This window comes from Balaenoptera musculus, chromosome 9, assembly GCF_009873245.2.
Source record: "Balaenoptera musculus isolate JJ_BM4_2016_0621 chromosome 9, mBalMus1.pri.v3, whole genome shotgun sequence".
NCBI lineage: Eukaryota > Metazoa > Chordata > Mammalia > Artiodactyla > Balaenopteridae > Balaenoptera > Balaenoptera musculus.
In genome coordinates, this window is record NC_045793.1 from 23,619,041 (window position 1) to 23,644,283 (window position 25,243).

General features: G+C 46.1%; 1 protein-coding gene across 1 annotated transcript; it reads right to left on the reverse strand.

Annotated features, from left to right (window-relative positions):
- Nucleotides 1–13,576: 13,576 nt before the first annotated feature.
- Nucleotides 13,577–20,563, reverse strand: SMKR1 (small lysine rich protein 1). Its single transcript, XM_036862775.1, has 2 exons — nt 20,145–20,563; nt 13,577–14,551 (listed from the first exon to the last, which is right to left on the reverse strand). The coding sequence occupies exons 1-2, from the start codon at nt 20,145–20,147 to the stop codon at nt 14,357–14,359; spliced, it is 198 nt and encodes a 65-aa protein (XP_036718670.1). The 5' UTR covers nt 20,148–20,563; the 3' UTR covers nt 13,577–14,356.
- Nucleotides 20,564–25,243: the final 4,680 nt, after the last annotated feature.

The following is a 25,243-nucleotide window of genomic DNA, read 5'->3' on the forward strand; positions in this document are numbered from 1 at the left end:
TGTATTTTGAAGAAAAGGTGTGTGTGTGTTTTTTTTTAAAGATTCAGTTCCTCTATTAATTATCACTCTTAAGTAAGTAGATTGGTTTTAAATGTATATTCCTACCCTCAGCCTTGAAGACAAATTTGTCACTCCCACCCCACAATTGTAATCATTCCCTGAGCCGTGCTTTGCTGTACTCCCCCACGCCCAACCCGGCGACCCATTGGTGAGCAGGCAGTGCCAACTGATATTGCAGCAAATTCCCTGCTATTTCAGACCCAAGGTCTGTGCATTTATCCTTTCTTTCATAGCTGAATGTTTGGAAAATGTAAGCCCTTTGAGTTCAAGGACATAACACATGACTCTTCAGAACTCTCTGCACAGTCCTATCTGTTAATTGATTTGACTTTAAGCTTTCTATTCTGATGTACAGAATTAAGTTTCAACTGAGAATTTTAAGTCATTTCAGAGGATTTGTGTGTGGGTACAAACTTGAAGGGAGGAAGAAACCAACCCCACAGTCTGAATAGCAGGCTGTGTCAATGACACATTCTTTAATTAGTCCTATCGATATAACTAACTTGTATCCTGTGCTTACCACATGCTAGGCACACGGCAAAACACGTGACATGTATTATCTCATTTAATCCTCATAATACCCTATGATGTAAATTCTGTTTTTAATCTTTCATTTAACGAATGAGAAAACAGAGCCACAGATATTAGACAACTTGACCCAAGTCACACACTAACTACCCAGTGGAGCTGGGATTTGATTACAAGCAACTTGCTCCACAACCCATGCACTCGGTCACCAAGCCAAGTAAATCTACGTTCTACAAAGACATCCTCAATCCAAGGCCAGCTGTACATCTGTGCAAACTCAGCAGCACAGAGACCCTGTTGTAACTGGTCATTCCCTGCGTTCCGTCTTTCTGTGTTACCACTTTGCCACTCCTGCCTGGGCAGAAGCAAACTAGGCTCCACTACAAGTGTGAGAATCATTGCCCTGTGAATCAATTCCTGGTCTTCTGGGAAACAAGATGGCCCCTCAAAAACCAAGTCTCCATAAAAGGATTTCAATTTTTGACCCAATACTCCCACTCATGGGAATTTATTCTAAGAAAAGTATTCAAAACAAATCTATAGGGACTTCCCTGGTGGCCCAGTGGTTAAGACTCCACGCTCCCAATGCAGGGGACACGGGTTCGATCCTTGGTTGGAGAACTAAGCTCCTGCATGCCGTACGGTACAGCCAAAAAAAAAAAAAGAAGAAGAAGAAAAAAAAATAAGCCATTCATTTTGACCAGAGGCTGAAACCAGAAGGAGAACTTAAGCTGATCCATCAAACAAAGCAAAGCTGGGCAAAGACTTTCTTCTTCCCACCACTGCTCCCATAGTAACTCCTTCCCCTCTTTTCATTGTCTCTCAAGGTCAACAAGTAGCTACACCTTCACCTTCCATATCTGTACTGATTGGACAGTGGTTTCCATCTGTGCCCATGTGGTGGTAGTGTATACACACACACACACACACACACACACACACACACACACACACGGTCTGGCTGTACTGTAGCAACATAGCAACAGGCTGCCATCATCACGTTGGTGAGTTCTTGGAGGTTGACTTCGGCGGTGTGGATGGAGCTCAGAAGAACAGAAGCCTACAGACTGCTGAAGAGTTCAGAGTGGAGGGTACATGGAGACTGGAGACTGAGAAGAGACCAAATGGCTCTGGGCAGCTCAACTCCCACAGCCAAAGGGTGGACCCAGATGGGTAGACGGTGCTGTTTATAGCTCTCCTGCTGACCTATCTGTGGCAAGTACAATGGTGACTGTTGCCCCAGAAGCCAGGGACCAGGAGGCCCAGGAAGACGAGGTCTGAGGGACCCCCATGGGGGCAGCAGCCCTCAGTCTGCACTCTCCTTGTGCTGAGACTGCCTCGAGCCTGACCTCTCATTCACAGCGTCTCTGCCTCACTTATCATTAATGCACTTTACATCCTAAGCAGGGAGAGAAAACACAAGGTTGAAATATCTGGGGAAGGCTGTTCACAGAGCAACAGATCCAGGTGCAGATGAGCAGGCAGGAAGTGCAGACTCCAAACCAGGGAAGGCAAGAGGGGAGAGTTTTCTGAGGGAGGTGGTGGAGGTAGATGCAGGGTAAAGGGGAGGGTGGTCCCGTGGCAGGTAATGTGGTTCAGGGCCTGGAGAGCAAGCTGTGCAGGAGGACACAGAGAGCACCGTTCTCTCCATATCACAAGGAAAAGATGAGAAATAAGGTTGCTGGCAGAGTGAGTGAGCTGGGTGAGGGGGTGGTCCTGGAGGGGGATCATGCCTGCTCCCACCATGTCCAACTGGAAAGAGAAAGTCTTTTGTGGGAGGTCTGCCCTGCATACGCCCTCTCCTCCCACCTCTACCAGAGATCTACAACAAAAAGGGAAAATCCTTGATTTTTGTGTTTTTTTTAATTGTGGTAAAAATATGTAACATTTATCATTTTAACCATTTCTAAGTCTACATTTTAGTGGCATTAAACACATTCACAGGACTTCCCTGGTGGTCCAGTGGTTAGGACTCCAAGCTTCCACTTCAGGGACACCAGTTCGATCCCTGGTTGGGGAAATAAGATCCCACAAGCTGGCGCGGATAAATAAATAAATAAATTAATTAATTAATTCACAATGTTGAACAACCACCACCACTATCCATTAGAACTTCTTCATCAACTCCAACAGAAACTCCACACCCCTTAAACAACAGCGTCCCATTCTGCCCTCTCCTCAGCCCCTGGTAACCCCTATTCTACATTCTATCTCTATAAATTTACCCATTCTAGATAACTCATGTGAGTGAATTATACAATATTTGTCCTTTTGTGTCTGGCTTCTTTCACTTAGCATAATGTCTTCAACATTCATCCACATTGCAGCATGTGTCAGAATTTCATTCCTTTTCCAGGCTAATAATCCGTTGTATGTATAGACCACATTTTGTTGATCCATTCATCTGTTGATGGACATCTGGGTTGTTTCCATCTTTTGGCTATTGTGAATAATGCTGCTATGAACATGGGTGTACAAGTATCTGTCTGGCTCCCTGCTTTCAGTCCTTTAGGGTGTATACCTAGAAGTGGAATTGCTGGATCATATGGTAATTCTATGTTTAACTTTTTGAGGAACTGCCAAATTTTTCCACAGTGACTACACCATGCCTTGAGCTATTTAAATGAAAAATGAATCTATTCCAAAAGCCTCATGTCCGCTTGGCCTGGAAGCATGGTCTAACATCCAGGTTCCGGAAGGCCACAGCCTCACTGGGCTGTGAAATGTGGGTGCCCCATCTTAACGACAGGGTCAATGGAGAACTGGTGGCATCCAGGAGAGGGTGACCAAGAGGGGTCTTGTCAAGTAAAAGTGGTTGATGGGAATTCCCTGGCAGTCCGGTGGTTAGGACTCCATGCTTTCACTGCTGAGGGCTCGGGTTCAGTCCCTGGTTGGGGAACTAAGATCCCCCAAGCTGCACAGCTTGGCCAAAAAAAAAAAAAATAGTAAAAGTGATTGAAGGGACTGGGTGTTTGGCCTGGAGAAGAACAGGTGTTCCTCTACACAAGGAGCTGTCTCCAGGCGTGTGAAAGGCCGTGACATGGCAGAGTGGACAGGCCTTTCTGTAGCCATGGAGGGAGAAGGGGAGCCGGGAGAAACCCACCAGGAGACCGACTTTGGCTGAACACTGCTCTGAGGGCCGGAGCCCACCGTGGCAGCAGTGCCCACACCCTGGGCAGTGGTGGCAGGTGGGAGAGGGGATTCCTGGGATGGGTCATCACTAAGGCTCCATGAACTTGGGAGGCCAGGGAAGAAGACAGCACAGAGCAGTAACTCACACTTCCTGGGCTTCTTTCATTGTGGTTGTTCTGCCTTTGAACAAATGAGAAGGTTGAGCTGGGAGGATTTTTTGCAATTGAAAGAAATCTCACACTTTCCTTTTTACACAGGAAATCAGGAAGCACACAGTCTCGATACAAATGTAATTGCTGGATTATGGATTTTGCTTTGATAAATTTAAACAATCAAAATAAACTACTGAAGAAGAGTCATCTTATTTGAATGGTTTCTCTAGGAGCTGGAGGTGCAGAAGAAAATGGTATCAGAGATAAGAGTTTTGAGACTGAATACCGCTTACTCGGGTGTCCTTATGGCTTTGGACACCTCTACGGGTGGCTCAATAAATAAAACCTGAGCACACAGATGCAGCATCTTGAGGATGCATTTCTTCTTTAACCAGATTCGCAGGACCTCTTGTATCTCAGCCTTATTTCATTTTTAATTGTTTTCTGAGTCCTTTTTATGTCTTACAAAAGTAACGTACTAATACAATAGTTACTAGTGCTGTCCAGCAAATATTTCTGGTTTTCCTCTGGGGCGTGTTGGGCATTGCGATTCCCCACTCCCTTAAAGGTAGGTGTGGCCATGTGACTTGCTTTGACCAATAAAATGAGAGAAGCAACCTGGGTCACTTCAAGGTGGGAACTTTAAGGGCCTGTGTGCAATTTCCACTTCTTTCTTTCCTTGCTGCTGCCCGGCAGCCTGCAACACTCCACGTGGTGGTGGCTGCGTAAGCCTGGGTCCATGAGTGAAGATGATGAGAACAGGCCCCCAGCTTACCCTCAATGGACACGGAGCCTGAAGGAGAAAGAAACGTTTGGGACAGCCCTCCATGAACTGCAGCCTTAATAAGAAATAAACCTTTGTTGTTTTAAGCCACTGAGACCTGGAGTTTGTTACCATAGCATAACTAGCTTGTTAGAAAAATCCTTCAACAAATATTTATGTGCCAAGGTGCTGTCAGTATAGCTGGGACCAAGAAAGCCATCAATAAGCCACCAAGCCCCGCTTATCAGAGAGCCATTTCCTAGCAGTGAAGATAACCATTAGATAATGAATTGTACAATTCACCATTCAATTGTAAAAGTGTGGAGAAGCACAGGGCCCTGAAGAGTGTGTACAGCAAATGATCTAATTTGGCGCGGGGTGGGTCAGGGATACTTCTCTTGGAGGATATAAGGCTGGGATCTAAAGGCTGACAGGAGTTACCTGGGCGAAAGGGAGAGCAGTGTTCCAGGCAGAGGGAAAGCAGGAGCAAAATCCCTGAGGCAGAAGGGAGCTTGAGCAGCAGGGATGCTGAGAACTGGCCAGAGAATTGCTGGGAGGCAGGGAGGCAGGGGCCTGACTACGCAGGGGCTTTGGGTCACGGTGGGAAGTTTGGTCGTATCCCACGAGAGACGGGGTAGCCACGGGAATGTTCGTAGCAGAAGAATAATGTGAGCTTAACTGTATTTTTAAAGAGCAGTGGCTAACACGGGATTTGTGGGTGGTAAGAAATGTCAGGTGGGGAGAAAATCAGTCCCTAGTTGGCCCTGACCCACAAGACAAAACACGGACTTAGCCCCCAAACCCAGCAGCGGTGGCTCTACCTGCAAGTGGGCCCAGCCGCCAGGAGCCTCAGGCCACTGCAGTGACCCTGTTGCAAGCAGGCGGCGTCTCGGGCTGTCGCGGCTGAGGGACACACGCTGCATCCTCCCACCACCAGGGGGCGATGAGGAGACGAGGGCTACAGCCTGTCGGGCGGGGCGCAGACCGGGATTCTGACACCAGCAGACTTTGGTTTGTGCGCCACGGAAGCCCCCGTCCCTCCCTTCTACATTTACTCTCATCTCCTATTTGGTATATCTCCTGAGACCAAGAGGACCCCTTGTCCAACAGATCATGGTCCGTGTTCCCATTCCCCATCCTCTCTGACATCTCTGCAGCGTGCAGCCTCACAGACTCCCTTTCTTCCAGGTTTCCTCTCCCTTCTCGTTCTCCGACTCCATCTGTAACAGTTCCTCTTCTTCCTTCTGCTGCTAAATCAAAGGAGGCGGTCCGCAAGGTTCCCAACTCGCTGCTCCTTTCTTACCTCCGCACTATCCTGACAAGCTCTCGGTCCCAACCACGCGCTTGCACTGAAGTTGCAAACGTCTAAACCTACACCTCTGGCCAGCCGCTCTCTTCTGAGCCCTGGTCCCCAAATCCCGAGTGCCTGCAGGGCATCTCCCTGAGTTTTCCACGCCACCTCACGTCCCCAGGGAGGTGGTCTGATTCACCTAGCTCATGTTTTACAGCCAGGTGACCAACGCTGGTGCAATCACGGAGGGTGGGAGGTAGTGGGTGGGAAGGGGGTGAAAGAGGTAGAGAGCACAGCCAACGTGGGGAGGCAAGGGGAGAACCAACATACAAATAGAGACGACAGGAAGAGGAGAAGTAAAACAGATATAGAAGTACAGGCAGAGCTAGAAGGAGAGCCAGGAGCGACAGTGTCAAAGAAGCCCAGACAGAAGAGTCTTGAGAAGAAGGGAGTGGACGCAAACAGGCTTTGGCAATTACCAAATTCCATCCATTCAAAGGCACTTTCCCCACCCCACCCCACATTTGAACAGAGTGTGTCATACAACTGGCGGCATTTCACTGTTAATTGGTGGTGAGTCTCCCACCCCCCCACTGCCGCCTCGTTCTTAGTTGTACAGAAAATGATAGTATGGTTTGCAATCCTTGGAATTTTAGAATTAATGGAACAATGACATTTATCAAGCAATTTCGCTGGAGCAGTGGAGGCAGAAGTCTGAATGTAATGGGTTGAAAAGAGGACATTCCACAAAACAACTGGGTCTAGGGAATTCCCTGGTGGTGCAGTGGTTGAGAGTCCACCTGCCAAGGCAGGGGACACCGGTTCGAGCCCTGGTCCGGGAAGATCCCACATGCCACGGAGCAACTAAGCCCGTGCGCCACAACTACTGAGCCCGTGTGCCACAACTACTGAGCCTACGCTCTAGAGCCCCCAAGCCACAACTACTGAAACCCACGTGCCTAGAGCCCATGCTCCACATCAAGAGAAGCCACCGCAATGAGAGGCCCGCGCACCGCAACCATGAATGGCCCCCGCTCGCCGCAACTAGAGAAAGCCCACGCACAGCAACGAAGACCCAACGCAGCCAAAAAAAAAAAAAAAAAGGGGAACATCGAGGAGTTCCGTGGCCTAGTGGTTAGGATTCCAGGCTTTCACTGTCATGGCCTGGGTTCAGTCCCTGGTTGAGGAACTAAGATCCTGCAAGCGGAGCAGAGCGGCCAAAAAAAAAAAAAAAAGTCAATGTCATAAAAGACCCACCCCCACCCCCACGAAAGGGAGGAAACTGTTTTAGATTAACAGAGACTACAGAGACACGATAGCTAAACACAATATGTGATCCTTGATTAGATCACTGATCAAAAACTAATCCAGCTAACTGGGATAATTAGGAAAAAACGAAGACGGACTGTATTGATGTCAATTTCTTGACCATGAAAATCCTATTGTTGTTATAAATGAGAATGTCCTTGTTCTCAGGAGCTAAAGTATTTAGTAATGAAGGACAATGATGTATGCAACTTACTTTAAAATAGTTCAGGAAAGAAAAGTGTATGTATATATGTATGTATATATACACTTTTACGTATTTTAACATTTTGCCACATTTGCTAGGCATGTAAAATACACACAGATGCATATATACTACATATACATTATATGTATATGCTGCTTTATGTAGAGATCCACAACTTAACAGTTTGCCACATTTACTTACTCTAATTATCTGTATATAAGAAATATATGTGTAGATATACATATGTTTACATGTATGTATTTGTATTATATATATATACACTTATTATATGTGTATACACACACACACACGACAAAATGTTAGTTCCTAAATCTAGATCAATCGTTCTCAACTGGGGATGAATTTGCCTCCCAGATTTGACGATGTCTGGAGACGTTTGTGTCTGTCTCAGTTGCAGGGGTGCTACCAGCATCTGGTAGGTAGAGACCAGGGATGCTGCTAAACATCCCACAATGCACAGGACAGGCTCCCACAGCAGCGAATTATCCAGCAGCCCAAAGTGTGAATAGTGCCATGGTTGAGAACCCTGGTCTAGGTAAAGGGCCTGGGTGTCACTGCACTTTCTTTCAACCTTTTGGTAAGCTTGCAATTTAAAAAAATACAAAGTTGATGTGAAAAAAAAAAAAGCGAGAGAGGAAGAATATGTGACAGAAAGGTAAGGAAGTGAAGAAAAAAGTGTTAGCAGATTCTTTCCAGGATCTTGTCTATAAAGGGATGGATTACAGCTGGAGGGAAAGAAAGAAGGCACTCCTGTCCACCACACTGCCAGTCCCACCATGAAGAGTCACCCTGCATGTCCTGCTTATAGCACCTGACCAGCAGACCTGCACCATCCTCAGGCACAGAGGTCAGACCAGTGGGAGACCCCAACCCCTGACAGCTCATCCACTGGCTACTATCACAGAGACTGGTCTATGGTAAGACGAGGTGGGTCTCTGATTCTCTCACCTGTAAAGACCCCGAAAACGAGGCACTTAGGAAGCTGACGCTTGGAGGAAGCACAGAGACCACGGGGTAGAGCTGGAGTCACAGGGCTCACGACAAGCTGAGGTTGTAGAAAAACAGAAACCTAGAGTAAGCAGAACTTAAGAAGCTGAGAAAAGATGTGTGCAGCATGGGAGGGTTGGGGGACAGAGGTCAGCAGCTGGTAGGATGACTACAGCGGCGCAGGAGTGAGATCACCGCCAGCTGCTGAGCTCCCTGACTCCGACCTGAATCCTGGCCCCCGAGGGTCCCGTTGGACCCGCAGGTTCTCATCTCATGTCTCCCTGCTCTCTGTGCTCTTGTTCAGTTCCTGTGACCTGTCATGCTCCCCCCGTGCCTTTGCAGAGGCTCTGCCCCCTGCCTAATTTAGTCCTAGTTAAGGCCTTCCTAGGACAGATCCAGGTTTTGTGGCACCCTCTTTAAGAAAAAATAACAGCCAGAATACAAGATCAATAGGGCTTCACCAGCTCTCCCTGACACCACCTCTTCCAGTCTCAACTCTAGCATCACTTCCTTGGTAACATCTACTTGCCCTCTCTCCCTCCTCCACTAGGTCAAATCCCTCCATATGTAATTCTGTGCAGTCCAACCCAATGGTCACTGATTACATGAGGCTATTTAAATTTAAATGAATTACAAGTAAATCAAATAAAATATCCAGCTCTTTAGTCTGCACTGGCCATATTTCCCATGCTCAAGAGCCACAGGTGTGGGTGGCCATAGTGTTGGACAGAACGAATATAGGACATTCCCATCGTTGCAGAAAATTCTGTCTGACAGTGCTGGTCCACATTGTCATAGCACTAACCAGTGACTATTCACCCCCGTCCACCTCAAGGCTGAGGCCCATCACACGTCTGCTGGCCTGATTGCTGTCACTCCAGTGCCTGGCACATAGCAGTTCCTCCATAAACATTCATTAAATGATTTGATGACTGTGCCATTCTTACCGTTACAGGCATCTCCTTTCAAACCCCGTTTCCAGACTATGGTGAGCCCCCATCTCTGCTTTTTAAGGTGGGGGAGCCCTTCCTTTTCTAGGCTGAGGGAAAGGAACTGGCAGAGAGGGAGAGCATGAAAGTACAGGAGAAAGACCTGTCCTAAAACAAAAATACACACTCTCCCACATATGGAGATATATTCATATCACCACGTAAGAAAAAGCCCAAGAATATACCAAATATGCCAAAATGTTGGTAGAGCTTATCTCCAGATGGGTTAATTGGGGTGAATCTAATTACCTTCTTTGTGACATTTGTTTTTCCAGAGTGTTCCCTGTGTACGTTATTAAAGGGATAATTAAGTAAACTCTACACCCAAAACTGGAAGGGAAGGGATTCAGAAACCTAGTGGAAGTAAGTCCAAACATGCAGTCTTCCCCAAGGACTATGTGAGGGTAGACAGAAGGTTGAAGGGAACTATTCAGCTCTGAGAGCCTCTGATTCCCCATGAAGGGGAAGAGGAGGTGAAGGATGAGGCTGGATAAGTGGCTGGGACTAGAGCTGTGGTCTCCCTTCTAGCCCTGAGTCTAGTGCCTGCCAGATGGGGCTGCTGAAAACACGTTGTTGAAGGATGAAACGAAGAATAAAAAGAGGATGGAGAAAAGGCCACTGTCCTGGGCACCTGTTCTGGCAACTGGTACCCACCCTCACCTCCTTATCTCCCAGGCTTTTTGGACCTTTGCTAGCTAGCTGTCATCAACTTGTTAAAATGAGATATAATTCACATACCACAGAATTCACTATTTTAAAGTGTACAATTCAGTGGTTTTTAGTATATTCACAATGTTGTGCAACCATCACCACTGTCAATTCCAGAACACTTTCATCACCCCAAAGAGGAACCCCTACCCATTAGCAGTCACTTCCTATTTCCCTCTCCCCCTGGCAATCATTTATCTACTTTCTGACTCTATGGATTTGCCTATTTGGGACAGTTCACATGGAAAGAATTACACGAGATGTGGCCTTTTGTGTCTGGCATATCTCACTTAACACAAGGATTTCAAGGTTCGTCCATGTTGAAGCAGGTATCAGAATGTCATTCCTTTTATTTTTTATTTTTTTAAATATTTATTTATTTATTTGGTTGCACTGGGTCTTAGTTGCGGCTCCCTGGCTCCTTAGTTGCGGCTCACCAGCTCCTTAGTTGCAGCACGCAGGCTCCTTAGTCGTACCATGTGAATTCTTAGCTGTGGCACGCGTGTGGGATCTAGTTCCCTGACAGGGGATCAAACCCGGGCGCCCTGCATTGGGAGCACGGAGTCTTAACCAGTGTGCCACCAGGGAAGTCTGTCATTCCTTTTAATGGCCAAGTAACGTTCCACTGTATGGACAGACCACATTTTGTCTAGCCATTGTTAATGGACATTTGGGTTGTTTTCACTTTGGGGCTATGATGACTAATGCTGCTATGAATGTTTATATACAAGTTTTTGTGTGAATGTATATTTTCAGTTCTCTTGGGCATATATGTAGGAGTGGAATTGCTGGGTATATGGTTGATAGTAACTCTACTTATAACATTTTAAGGAACTGCCTAACTGTTTTCTACAGCAGCTGCACCATTTTACATTTCCATCAGAAACGAACAAGGGTCACATTTTCTCCACATCCTCGCATACACTTGATATTGTCCTTTTTTTTAATTGTCATCAATTTTGCAAGGGGCACTGCCATTCTAAAAAGTGCCCTCTCTCGGGAATTCCCTGGCGGTCCAGAGGTTAGGATTCTGGGCTTTGACTGCACAGAGGGCCCAGGTTCAATCCCTGGCCGGGGAGCTAAGATTCCCGCAAGCTGCGTGGCTCTTGGTCCTCTCTCCACAGGCGTTCCCAAGTCCTCCTTCCTGCTCTGGGGACATTGTGCTTGTCCCTGTAGTCACCGTTCATGGGGCGCTGCCTCCTCCCCCCACACTTGAGCAGAGTCTTCCTCACAGCAAGGACGCTTCCTCCACAGAGCACGTGTGGCCTGTGTGTGGACTTTCCCATCACGGCTCCTTTCACACACTCCCCTTTGAATCCTCATCCACAGGAAGGATCAGGATCCTGGCCGATCTGAGTTTGGCGAAATAAAAATAGCAGCGTTCAAGGATCTATTTTATCATCAGAGGTGCTCCAGGTGTCCTAGGAGGGCAGTCCCACCCTCCTCTTAATCATCTTCATCAACTGTATGATGCTTTATCGAAGTTGAAATAGAAATGTAGCTGCTGTCACAATGGAACCTGGGCGTCAGCCCCCTTCACCAGGTTGGGAGCACCTGAAGGGTAGGAACCCTGTCTTATCCTCCTAATGCCAAGCATAGGAGATACTCAATAAAGTGTTAAAATGAGATAATTTTGTTGAAGAAAGTTTTAAATGGAATATTTCACCAAAAAAATTGAATTTCTCTTGAAGTAAAATGTGCCACAACTTTTATATGGCTTGCGTGTGATAGTTCATGTCATACACTCATTATACCACCACCATAGCTATTTAATCCAAAATTCCTAACGGCTTCTCAGAACCCCAGCGTTGCAATGAGGACAACACTAAATAGCCTTTAGCCACTCTGCTATAACCTGGGTGGAGACCCCGAGTGCACAGCGCCCCATCCAATCAGGTCAGTACTTCTTCTGTTCCAACGCTTACAGTCCTTTCTGTTCATCATTTAACCATCTCATAAAAGAAGGCATTGCCACCTCCAGATGATCTCCTAAGCCTGTAAAATCTGCTGACTGGCATGTCTGTCCTCCCCTCAGCGACGTTATCCTGCTGTGGACAAGATCAGAAGGCAGCAATGCAGATGCCACCTCCTCAACCTTCCCATAAACGTAACTGCTCAGACACAAGCTCCTGAACCCAGCCAGGTGAGGCAGAGGAGGGCCTTAGACATCCTACACGTTCAGAGATTCGTCAAGTCTCTCAGCATCTGGTGTGGCAGCATGAACTAGAGCAGTATCTCCAAGGGTCTGGTCCAGCAGCAGCGCAACCTGGGAGTTTGCCGGAAACACAAATTCTTGAACCCCGCTCTTCCTACTGGGTAGGGCCCAGCAATCTGCGCTTTCAGGAGTCCTCATGTGACCACGGTGCACACCCAGGTTTGAGAAGGACTGGACTAGAGTTGGTGTGTCCACAAACAGAAACCGCTCGGATCCAGCCCAGCAATCTCAGCAGAGTGGGAAGGTGGCTCTGTTTCCCAGGCCTGTAGACAGAACAGAAGAGGTCCCTTCAGGTTAAGAGGAGGACCAGGTTTCACCTGAGCTGAGCCAGGGCTCCTCTGGCAACCAGCCAAGGGCTCACATTGACTCTACACGGACGGTACAGCTAGACAAGTGTCATCCCCAGCAAACTCATGTGGGTTCCGAGCACCTCGCTTCTCTGGTACAAAGATTCACAGGATTGCCTTTTTTCTCTGATATTTATAAAATCCTGAGTCCTGGGTTGCAGACTTCCTTAGCAAGCTTCATGAACGTTTGAGATCCTCACAAGGCAGCCTGTGACATCGTTATAAGTAATTCAAACAAACTACATCGTCTCTGGACTGGTGCTGCCTAGAGGAATCAGCTTCAAGCTCAGAATTGTGAATGGAGACAACAGTGCAGGTGTCAGCGCCAGGGGAGGTGGCAAGATGTGCCAGGAAGACAGAGCAGGAGGCAGGGATGGGAGGCTATGTGATTTAGAGATGGTGCTTACACTTAAAAATGCCTTTCCTTCCAAGTTTCACATTTGGGGCCAAGCAGAACCAACTGCAGTTTTCTCTTTTAAGTGTCTCCACACAGGCTGGGGAGATCCCAGAATATCATCAGCAGAATGCCCAAGGAAGGCTTCCCTGGTGGCGCAGTGGTTAAGAACCTGCCTGCCAATGCAGGGGACACAGGTTCGAGCCCTGGTCCAGGAAGATCCCACAGGCCGCGGAGCAACTAAGCCCGTGTGCCACAACTACTGAGGCCGTATGCCACAACTACTGAAGCCTGTGCGCCTGGAGCCCATGCTCCGCAACAAGAGAAACCACTGCAATGAGAAGCCCGTGCACCACAACGAAGAGTAGCCCCCGCTTGGCACAACTAGAGAAAGCCCGCGCGCAGCAACGAAGACCCAACGCAGCCAAAAATAAATAAAATAAAATAAATTTATAAAAAAAAAAAGAATGCTCAAGGTACATTTCTAGCACCAACTCCAAAACTCAGAGTCAGCCAAGTTTAAAAGAAAGGCTGCAGAAGGTGGGAAGATGTAAATGTGTAGAAAAAGACAAAGAAGAGTCAGGTGAAAGAGAAAGGAGAGAGGGACGGGGGCTGATTGGCCCCCTTCTCCCCGTGCTCCAACCACTGACGCTGTCAGCTCATTTGAGCCCCTGTTCCTGCACACTAGCAGGTTCAGAGCAGGACTGACAACCCTGGTCTCTACCGCTGTCTGTGGCTAATTCGAATCAGACAAGAGTCAGACCTCTGAGAAGAAAATTATAAAAACAAAATATTTATTATTTTTCCAGAAAAAGATGAGGAAAGGAAACTGTGCCCAAAAGAGGGACACATAAGCAAATTCTGTGCTTTTGCCATGTCTTCTCTAAATAACAGACCCCCTTTGGTAAAAGAAAACAACTCATGCAAGCTAGAACTGCCTTTGGAGAGCGAGGTTTAATTCTGACCCAGACTTATAATAATTTTTTACAGTCCTATCAATTCCACCACCATGTGGGAATTACTCGGACTTTTTTTCCCCCTCTTAACTACTGAAAAACCAAAGTGGCTCACCATACCCGGGTTTAGCTGAGGAAGTAAAATGCATTTAGCATTAACTACCACTGAAAAGCACACTTAGCTTGCATCTCAAATTGTCTTCAGTAAAGTCTATTTTGCTTGCAACAGTGGTATTATCCTGATTTCTCTTCCCCAAGTTCTGCCCTCTGTAGTAGAGAGAAGCTGGGAAACGCTCTGGCTTAAGTCTTGTTTTCCCCCTTCTTTGACTTGGTAGCGCCTGGCCAGCGGAAGCCGCGCAGGTGCAGGCAGCCGGCGACGTTGTGGACGATGTAGTAGAGGTTCAGCATCGCGGCGGGGCTGAAGATGTCCACTTCCGGTTTCTTCTGCTTTTTCCCATGGGACTTGCCTCGGCCTTTTCTTTTCCCTTTACCTGGCTTTCAAAGACAGGTATATATACGGGGCAAAAATTAGTTTTTATAACATTGACATTATATAATTTTCAACATTTCCTACCGAACTTAAGAAAAAAAATTCCTAAAAGGAAAAAACTGTGACAACAACAAAAACTTGCATGGAGTGGGAAGAGAAGTCATATGCAGTCTGATTCAACAAATGCCTATCAAGACCCCCAGTTTAAAAGAGATCCAACCTGATTCAGATCGCCCAGAGACTGGGAGAGCAAGGCGGAGAAACTGAGGTACGACCCAACACCTAGACATTGTGGGCTGTGTCATTCAACGAGAGGGTGAACTATAATGAGGTGACCCAGGGCGAGGAGAGAAGGCGAAGGGACAGAGGGCTCCGTGGGGAATCAGTGTACGGGGAAGGGAAGGCTGGTGCCAAGGGTAATTCTCATGGTTCACGGCTCCCCAACTCTCACACACCTCCCCAAAGGAGACACTCTTTTAGCAGAGAAGCAGCATTCTCCTGTTTCTTTTCTTTCAAAAACAAAACAAAACAAAACAAAAACTAGACCCCTCACCGCCAAGAAAACTAAAAAAAAAAAAAAGACCCAACCTAATGCAACTAATGTGTGGACTCTGCATTTTGATTAGAACAAACAAGCCATAAAAAGACATTTTTTTAGGCAATTGAGGACATTTGACAATATCGAGTAATTGTTAATTCTATTAGGTCTGACAATGGCATTGGGTCATGGAAGAAAATGTTCCCACATTTCAGAGATGCACATTAAAATCTGTAGGAATGAAATGAAAGAAGGCCTGAGATTTGCTTTAAAATACTGCACCTTCCTCCTCCCCCCTCCCCCCTCCCCCCTCCCCCCCAAGTAAAGTATAGATGAAGCAAAGGTGGCAAAATGCTTATAATTTCTGAATCTGAGATACAGCTATATAGGGATTCATTTTAGTATTCTATTTTTGTGCATGTTTGGAAATTTTCCTAATAAAAATTAAATTAAAACAGATAATTAGGATCAAATACATATTTTGGCATTTGTTATGCGAGAGTCTCTACCTCATTAAACAGTCACGAGGATTAAGTGAGACACGAACATAAGGCACTTAGCCAGTGTCTGACACGAAGAAAGCACTCAGTGAAGGATGTTGCCATCACCTTTATCACTGCTAATCCTCAGAGCTGTGTTTCAAGGGAGGGAGGTATCATTTCCGTCTTAAAAATGGAAATGCAGAGGCTCCGCAAGGTCACAGTGCAAACCAGCATCCACCAGGCTCGGGGGCTGTGCTCTGGCCACAAGCACACTGCCAGGTTAATGCCCTCCCGGCAAAGGAATGGCTACCATCCTAACCTGGGAATAAACTATCTCCAAAGTTTTGCTAGAGCTGCACAAGGCTGAATGGAATTCTCTATGTCCTATGACCCACCCATACAGAAAATAAATGATGGGAATGCATTATTGAAAAAGCGTCTCTTCTAGGCAAGGGAAAGGAGGAGTGTATATGTTATCAAGAGTGCCTGCAAGGGCTAAATGTTTGTGTAAAATAGATGTCCTGTTCATAGCATCTCACTTTTAAAATATCCCAAGTTAAACAAAGAGAAACATAGTCAATGTGTCAAAAACACTAAAATACATTTTGTGAAATGAAATGGAGGACATTCCTAGATACAAAACCCAGAAATGAAGATGAGATATATCTTGCAACACAGTGGCCCAGCTTCTGTGAGGAAATCCAAATGAAGAGAAACAATATGGAGTCCCATATGATAACTGCATCTCCTGATAAAGCATCACCTTGGGGTGTGGGATGTGCACTGCCATAAGCGCTTAAAGATTTTGAGTCTTGCCTTCCTTTCTGATTTTATACTTTTTTGCATGTCAAACACGCTTGACTTACCTGGAATAAGTGCCCCCAAAAATGTATGTGTTTTAATCTCTAAAATGGTTTGAGAACTAAGATTCACACCAAAGTTTGACATTTTTATTCAAATTTCTCTTTTTTTTGTAGATGATTCTAAAATTCATATGGAAATGCAAAGAACTCTGAAAAAGAAGAACAAATTTGAAGGACTAATACTACCTTATTTCTAGAATTATTATAAAGTTTCAGGATGCAGACAGTATGGTATTGGTATTAAGATTAATAGACTAAAGAGTCCAGAAATAGATCAACACATACACAAACAATTGATTCAACTGATTTTCAACAAAAGTGCCAAAGCAATTCAGCAGAACAAGGATAATCTTTTCAATAAACGGTGCTGGAACAATGAATATCCGTTTGCAAAAAAATGAACTTCGATCCATATTTGCACCATATGCAAAAATTAACTCAAATGGCTCATAGACCTAAATATAAAACCCAAAACTATAAAACTTATAGAAGAAAATATAGAAAAAAACCTGTGTGACCTTGGGTTAGGCAAAGATTTCCTGGGTATGATATCCAAATTGATGTCTGTGAAAGAACAAATTGATAAATTCAACATCAAAATTAAAACTTGTGCTCTTCAAAAGATATAGTTAGGAGAATGATAAACAAAGCCACAGATTGGGAGAAAATATCTGCAAATCATAAGTCTTGAATGTGGTGATGGCTTAATGAGTGTATGCCTATGCCAAACTGAAACTGTACATTTTAAATATGCACAATCTATTGTACATCAATTATACCTCAATAAGTCTGTTAGGAAATTATTGTAAGGGAGTGAAATTTTTCAGTTTCTGAGCTGGTTGGGTTGGTTGAATACAACTCCATGGCTCTTGACTATTCCTGGGCTCAGAACACAGAGCTCCTGACTTAAAACTCTCCAAACTCCTTAATGAAGACCATTCCTTCTTTCTAGTTCCCAAACTCGCCAAGCTCTTCCCTGATCCCTCCTCTTCCTGCAGATCTTCACAGAGGGCATAATTTGTTTCTTATCTTTGTGCTAGCCTCTGCTCAAATACCACCTCTTCAGAAAAACCTCTCAGACATCATGCCTCTATTCGATCTATAGTTAGGGTGACCATATAATTTATTGCCCAAAACAAGACACTTCAACAAGCATTAACTGGCACTGTCCCAGGCAAAGGGGGAGGAGGTACAGATGGCCTCTTAAAAACCCTCCCAGGGCTTCCCTGGTGGCGCAGTGGTTAAGAATCCGCCTGCCAATGCAGGGACACGGGTTCAAGCCCTGGTCTGGGAAGATCCCACATGCCACAGAGCAACCAAACCCGTGCGCCACAACTACTGAAGCCTGTGCACCCTAGAGCCTGTGCTCCGCAACAAGAGAAGCCACCGCAATGAGAAGCCTGCACACCGCAACGAAGAGTAGCCCCCGCTCGCCGCAACTAGAGAGAGCCCGCGCGCAGCAACAAAGACCCAATGCAGCCAAAAATAAATAAATTTAAAACAAAACAAAAAAATCCCTCCCAGCAGTGTCACTTTCTATCTCCTTACCCTAAGCACTCACTATTTAATAATATTTTTTTGTTTGTGTATTTATTGTATGTTTCCCTAACCAGAGGTTTTGTCTGTGAGTTCACTGAACTTTCAGGACCTAGAAGAATGTCTGGCATATTGTAGGGATGAATAAAATATGCTGAGTGAATAAAATGCAACTCAGGGAAAGCAAATGTAGATTTCTCCTTCTCTGGATTTTAAGATGCCGCCTTCATTCATTCAACAAATTTTTAACAAATACTTCCTGTACATGAGGCCTCAAGTTAGATGGAGAGCAAAGCAGATCTGGGCTCCCGCCCTCAAGAAACTTACAGTCCAGTGAGGGGGAAAAATCACAAACACATTTAGTCACCAACTATGCTGTGAAGGAAGCCCAGGGTACATGGCATTATGATGACATGGGATGGGCAGGGAGTGACCTCGTCTGGGACATGAAGGAAGAAGGATTCCTGAAGAATGGCCTGTGGGCTGAGGGGTAGGGAATTCCCAGGCAGAGCAAACAACCTTTCAAGTCAAAGGGACCAAAAAAGAAAAGGTCAATGTGACTGCCCTGTAAGCAACAACCATGGGGGCAGTGAGAGGAGTTGAGGCTGGAAAAGTAGGCAGCATACAGCTCTGGCCTGTAGGCCTTGCAAGCTAAGGTTTGACCTTTATCCAAGGAGCAGTGAGAAGCCATCAGCTTAAATGGCTTTACTTGTTAAACCATTCTGCTTCAGTTTCCTGGCCTCTGAAAGAAAATGGCAGTGTCAACCACGTGAAGTAACCAGGGAATAGCTCTCAATTTAAATCAAGAGATATTTATTTAGTGCTTTTACACACAACACACTGGAAGAAACACAGGTTTACCAAACACATTTCTATACTACAGTCTAATGGGGGTGAGGAGTAAGACTTTCCAAGAAACAGGCAAAGCACAGTAAGTGAGGTGCAGAAGGCTGTGGGTGCCTAGGAAGCAACAGGGGAGCAGGAGGTATTTCAGAGGTGGGTCCGTCTTTAAGTAGATTGATCATTCGAGGTGGGGAAGGTGCAGAAGACTTCCAGAAGAATGTGGGTCTATGTGGGATGTCGTTTTGTTTTTGTTTTTTAAAGCAGAGAAGAATATGGTAGATAAAGCTCAAGAGGTTGAGGCCCCCTTACCAAGGGCTCCCAGCGCCAAGCTCAAGCAGAGCAGTGCCTAGTTCAGCAGACAGTGGAAGTCCCTGAGGACCTGGTCACAGCCATTATGGGATGATCAAACTGGCAGGGAAGGACAGAGGAGATGGACAGCCCCTGAACAGTGATAGGGGGCTACTGCCAGAACCAGGCAGGTGGTAGTAAGGAGGGTCTGACCAACAGTGGCAGGCAGGTCACAAGAGACTGGATGAGGACTTGGGAAAAGGAATGCTTTCGAGTTTACGGCCAGGAGAATGAATGTGCCATTGGGAAGTGCAGAGATGGTAGTGGTTAAAAGAGCTGGATTTTGAACACAGTTTGAAAAGGCTCTCTGATGGAGAGATCCAGCAGGAAGTTGGAAATGAAGGTTTGGCGTCAGCGAGGTTTGGTTTAAGATGTAGCTCTGTCAGCCAACGACTTGGGGTTCAGATGGAAGTAAGGATGTTGCAAGATTTCCTGGGCATAAACCCAAGAACTCCCTGCACAAAAGGTCTCCTTCCAAAGCCTTTCCTCAAACTGAGGTTGGAAAGAAAAATCACTCTCTACAGCGGGCACTCCGAGTCCCACCAAGGCTCATTTTCTAATTCCGTAATCCACCGAGAGGAATCCCACCTGGGACCCTAGCGGGGGCAGCAGAAGCTAGATGCCTGGCCAGTCGCCGTTGGCACATACTGGCGCCCTGGGCATTTTCTGGGTGTGAAAATTGCTCAACAGAACCAAGGGACTGCAGCCAACCAACTCACACACACACACACAAAGGGCTCCGCCTGATTCTGCGGTTGCTGTCCCCTTCGGCGGGCGCAGACCACCTAGCAAACCCCTCTCCCACCTCATCTTGACCCAAAGCGTTCAGATCACTGGATTGGACACCACCAACAACGCGAGGAGATAAAGGCACCAATCTCGTGGCGAGGGCAAATCTTAGTAAAGCGTGCCTCTACGAGGCAAACGGTAGTAAACTAATTTAACAAGAGCCTGGGAACCTCTTACACTTAAATAAGACGTGTATTACCATGGTAATGCTTTCTCAGTTGAGCCGGTGAGTGTGGCATGGGTTCCTAATCCTGAAAGATACCCCAGTTCTCCGCGTCGCTTGGGGGCGGCGCCCCCGCGCCCATTCCTGCGGCTCACGGGACTGCCACCTCCGCTCTCGCCCCCGAACCGCCGCAGGCCCGGGACCTGGCCACGCTTCTCAGGAGCCCGCGCCCGCGGCGCGGCGCGAGGAGGCCGAGGCGCTCAGGGGAGCCCGGCGTGGTGAGGGGGCAGTCAGCCACTGGGCCGCCGCCACTACACGCTGGGGCACCCACCGCAACGAGGTTGCGGGCTGCGCGTCTCGGACGAGCGCGCCTCGGGCGGGCTGGGGCGCCGTGCTCGCGGGTGCCGGCGGGCGGTGAGCACACACGCCGGGCGGCGCGCGCCGCGGGGGGGCGGGGCCGCTCAGTGTTTACCTGTTGCCAGGACACCGGGGCCTGGCGCTCAGCCGTTGGACGGAGCCCGGCCCGCCCAGCCCGCCCGCAACCGCCTTCGTGATAGCGGCCGCCGTCCCCTGCTGGCCGCGCCGCGCTGGCTGGGCCATTTCACCTCGCGCGACTGCGGGTAAGGTTGAGAACGCCCGGAACCCGGGCTCCGCGCGGGGGAGGCTGTCTTTGGGCGACCGAGGAGGGCGCAGGCGAGCTCCTGGCCAAACCCGAACGGGCAGGCGATGCTCCGCGTGTACCGTACTGGCCTTGGAGTGGGCGGACTCGGCTGTGCGTGCGAGCTAGGTCACTCACTGGCTGACGTTGGAGAAGTTATCGAAGACTCCATGACCTTTTTTGGAAAATGAGATAAAGCCTTTGAGGATTGAAATGAAAATAACATGGGGAAATGTTTGTAAAAGAGCCTGTAATAATACAAACATTACAAAATGTTCTTTAAAAGCGCCTGAAAAAAGTTCTTATACCCGTCGTGGGATTACACAAGGATACAGTAGATTCAGTTATGCTTCCAACCTTGAGTTCATCCTGACATCCTCCTCCCCGCAGGAGAATACACAGTTTAGGAGCTGGACCCTCATTCATTTTAATGACTCACTTCTTTTTATTCAAGTTATTAGGCATCTATCATGTGCCTGACACTCAGTTTTGGGCCCTGGGAATTCAGCCCCGAATGCAGAAAAGTTCTTTTTTTGGGGGGGGGGGGTGTCAAATGGGGGACGTGGCAGACATTAAAAATGATATGTGCAACAGGATGTATTACATTTGGTGTATTAAATTGATACGATGATAGCTGACTACTCTTTTAGACTGGTGAATGGGGAAGGTCTCTCTGGGGTTTAACTGAGATTTGGGTGATAAGGAGGAGTCAGCTATGCCAAGGTCAGGGGACAGGACATTGCAGGCCCAGGGCAGGAGGAGGAGACTGGACCCAGAAGCAGGGGTGGGGTCCTGAAAGGCTCTGCAACCAAGGGTAAGGTGTTTTTTTGTTTTCCTTCTTTTGATTGATGACCTCACTTCCAAAGGGGAGTATTTGTGTACCAGGTTCTCATGCATTTGCTTTCTCTAATCATCAGCAAAGCAAACCCAAGTTCCAATGACTTTTAATTTGTCTGGTAGTTTTTTTGAGTACATAGGCCCTTGATATGGCAAATTCTCCTGCCTTCTGCCTGTGCTTTCTCCTCTGCTGGCACCTTACTCCCTGGGTAGGGGTGGCTCACACTCCCTGTGTACACTTCTTTGGGTCGCCACAACTCTCTCAGGTTAACCCCTATCGGGCTCACTCCGAAATCTGTTCTAGTCCTACTTTTCCTGAGTTCCAGATTGGAGGTCTGAAAAAAAAGATAGAAAGCACAAGAAAGCATGATTTGTCGGTGGACAGGTGAAACATAAAATGAACGGTCTAGTGACAACTGGTACAACTTCAATGGCAGCACCATCTTCCATTGACCAAATGGGTCGTCAGCCTTTGCACTGGAGAAAGCCTTAGCATTGACCTGAAGGGAGGTGAGGAGGGCTGCTGGGGGGTGGGGCTGAAAGGCAGACTTCCTTATAACAAAGAACGCAGGTTACTGTTAGAATCAAAGGAAAATGTCATTGACAACATAAGCATTTTTCTTAAACACCAGTCCACTTAAGAACCTCTTAATGTTTAGCACTTAAGATCTGTTTATTCTACAAGAACCGAACAAATCTTCCTGTATAAATTGGAAGATGATGTTAAATTTAGATAACTATTCAAACTCACATTGGAAAAGTACTAGTTAATTTTATGTTTATGAGTACACATCCTTATGTCTTCTTTATAAATAGTAACATTAACTGTGCTGCTCTTTAAAAAAAAAAATTACCAGAATTAAAGTGCACATTCTTAGAATATTCAAACTTAGAATATTCTATCACTATCTTCCTTAAAAGTTACATTTAAAAATTCCTATTTCTAAAAAAAAAAAAAAAAAAAAAAAAAAATTCCTATTTCTTCCTCTCTACTCTGGTGGTCTCTCTTCCTCCCTCCCTTCCTTCTCTTTTTCTTTTTATCTCATTAAGTTCAACAGTATAGCACTGTTCACTTCACCCACTATAGCCCTAATTTTGAAGAGGAGGTTACAGAAAAAATAAAATGTTCTTTGTAGATAATCTCTGGTCAGTTACTAGGGTCCCAGCAATGAGAACCTTGGGGTACAGTAAGACCAGGCGGGGCAGACTCAGGAAACTATCTAGAGCAGGGGGTTGGCAAACTCAGTAAATATTTTAGGCTTTTCAGTTCTCATGTCCTCTTTTTTCCAACTACTCTGCTGATGTAGAATGAAAGCATTTATAGACAACACGTAAACAAATGAGTGTGGCTGTGTTGCAATAAAACTATTATGGAAACTAAAATTTGAATTTCATAGAATTTTCATGTGTCATAAAGTATTTTTCATCTATGGATTTTTCCCCTCAACCATTTAAGAATGTAATAAAAAACCATTCTTAGGGCTTCCCTGGTGGCGCAGTGGTTGAGAGTCTGCCTTGCCAATGCAGGGGACACGGGTTCGAGCCCTGGTCTGGGAAGATCCCGCATGCAGTGGAGCAGCTAGGCCCGTGAGCCACAACTACTGAGCCTGCGCGTCTGGAGCCTGTGCTCTGCAACGAGAGAGGCCACGATAGTGAGAGGCCCGCGCACCGCAATGAAGAGTGGCCCCCGCTTGCCGCAACTGGAGAAAGCCCTCGCACAGAAACGAAGACCCAACACAGCCATAAATAAAAATAAATAAATAAATAAATAAAAAACAAAAACCATTCTTAGCTCACAGGCTGTATAAAAATGTTGGTGGGCCAGTTTTGGCCCATGGGCTATAGTTTGCTGATCCCTGAGCTAGAGAATTTAAATGCTATTTATTATTCTTGCTGGGGGATTCTTTAATAGGGAGGGGAATGAGGTGGAAATAACCAGCAATTTTTGAACACTCATGTTTAACAAGCATTATTCTAAGCACTATTATATTGACACATTTAATCCTTACAACTCTAGAAAGTAGGTAGTGTTATTATCCCCATTTATAGATGGGGAATCTGAGACATAGAGAGATGAAATAACTAGTCAGTTATCACACAGCTAATGGAGGCAGGGCCTGGGTATAATAACTCACCAAGTTGGGTCCAGCACTGTCAATCTGAGCCCTTATGCTGTACGGCCTTTCTGGGTAAAACATCTCACATCTTCCAGCAAAGACATATTTTCACAGGCATCCACATGGAGAATCTTTGTCCTGACAGCTCCATTAAGCATTTGAACAAAAAGTTACAGAATGTTCAAAGTAATGTTTCCATTTGGAGGCAAGGGGACAGATGGCGCTATCTTATTTAGTAAGAAAGTCACAGTCACCAAAGGTGTTTGAGCAGAGGTGGGATGACTTTTGTACTCTTGCAGTTCCTTTGAAAGACTTTTTCTTTTCTATAAAAGTAAAAATTTAAAATTCTTCCTTTTTGAAATTTAAATCTGGCTAATTACTGAAGGAGCAAATAGGCTGAACATCTCCCCATGGCCCACTCAGGCCCAATCTCATTCCATTTACAGGATCTGGGGGTGTCTGAATGGCCAGAAAAACTGCTTGTAGGAAATTACATTTCAGATTGCTTTGGCCTATTGCTATGAGAACTGAGTGAATCTCCCTTCACCTCATCCGCCACCACAACATACACACATGCACACGCACACACACACACCCTATTCTTCCCATCTATACCCTTTCGTATAACATTTCTTCCTAGCTAGAAAATGTCTGACAGTGTTAGGGAAGAATTATTTGATTTAATTATTTGATATATTAAATTTATAGTCATATAAGAGAATATTGATATAGAAAAATAGATCTCCAGGATAAATGATAAGAGCAAGAATAGAACAGTACATTGTGCTCCTAATTGTAAAAAAAAATGTCGATGAGGAGGAGATGGGTATTATCATGGGAATTTTCTGAAAGAATAAAAAATAGAAAAAAATATTGGCAGTGATTACTTCTGGGGAACAAGACAAGAGATCTGGGTTGGGAGATTACATTTTTCTTTGTGTACTTTGAAAATCATTTGCATTTTTTGCATGTATCTTAACAAAAATACCAATAAATAAATGTATTCTTCAGTTTTACACATGTTCCCTCATGTCATATCCTCTACCCAAGCCTAAAACTCTTTCTTTACTTGAATCTCCTTTGACTACATCAATAGCTACAAGTATTTTCTAGATAAAAATAACTTCCCTGGGTCTTGCCTTAAACCTCTAATACTGATAGAGTAAATAAATCAATATTGCTATTTGTTAGTGTCTGATGAGTTTTAGTGGGTTGAATGGTGGCCCTCCAAAAGGTATGTCCATGTCCTCATCCCTGAAACCTGTGAATACGGCAAAAGATAAAGATATTTAGATTGCTTCCCTGGTGGTGCAGTGGTTGGGAATCCGCCTGCCAATGCAGGGGACGCAGGTTCGAGCCCTGGTCCGGGAAGATCCCACATGCCGTGGAGCAACTGAGCCCACGTGCCACAGCCGCTGAGCCTGCACTCTGGAGCCCACGAGCCACAACTACTGAGCCCACGGTCCTAGAGCCCCGTGCTCCACAACGGGAGAGGCCACAGCAGTGAGAAGCCCTTGCACCGC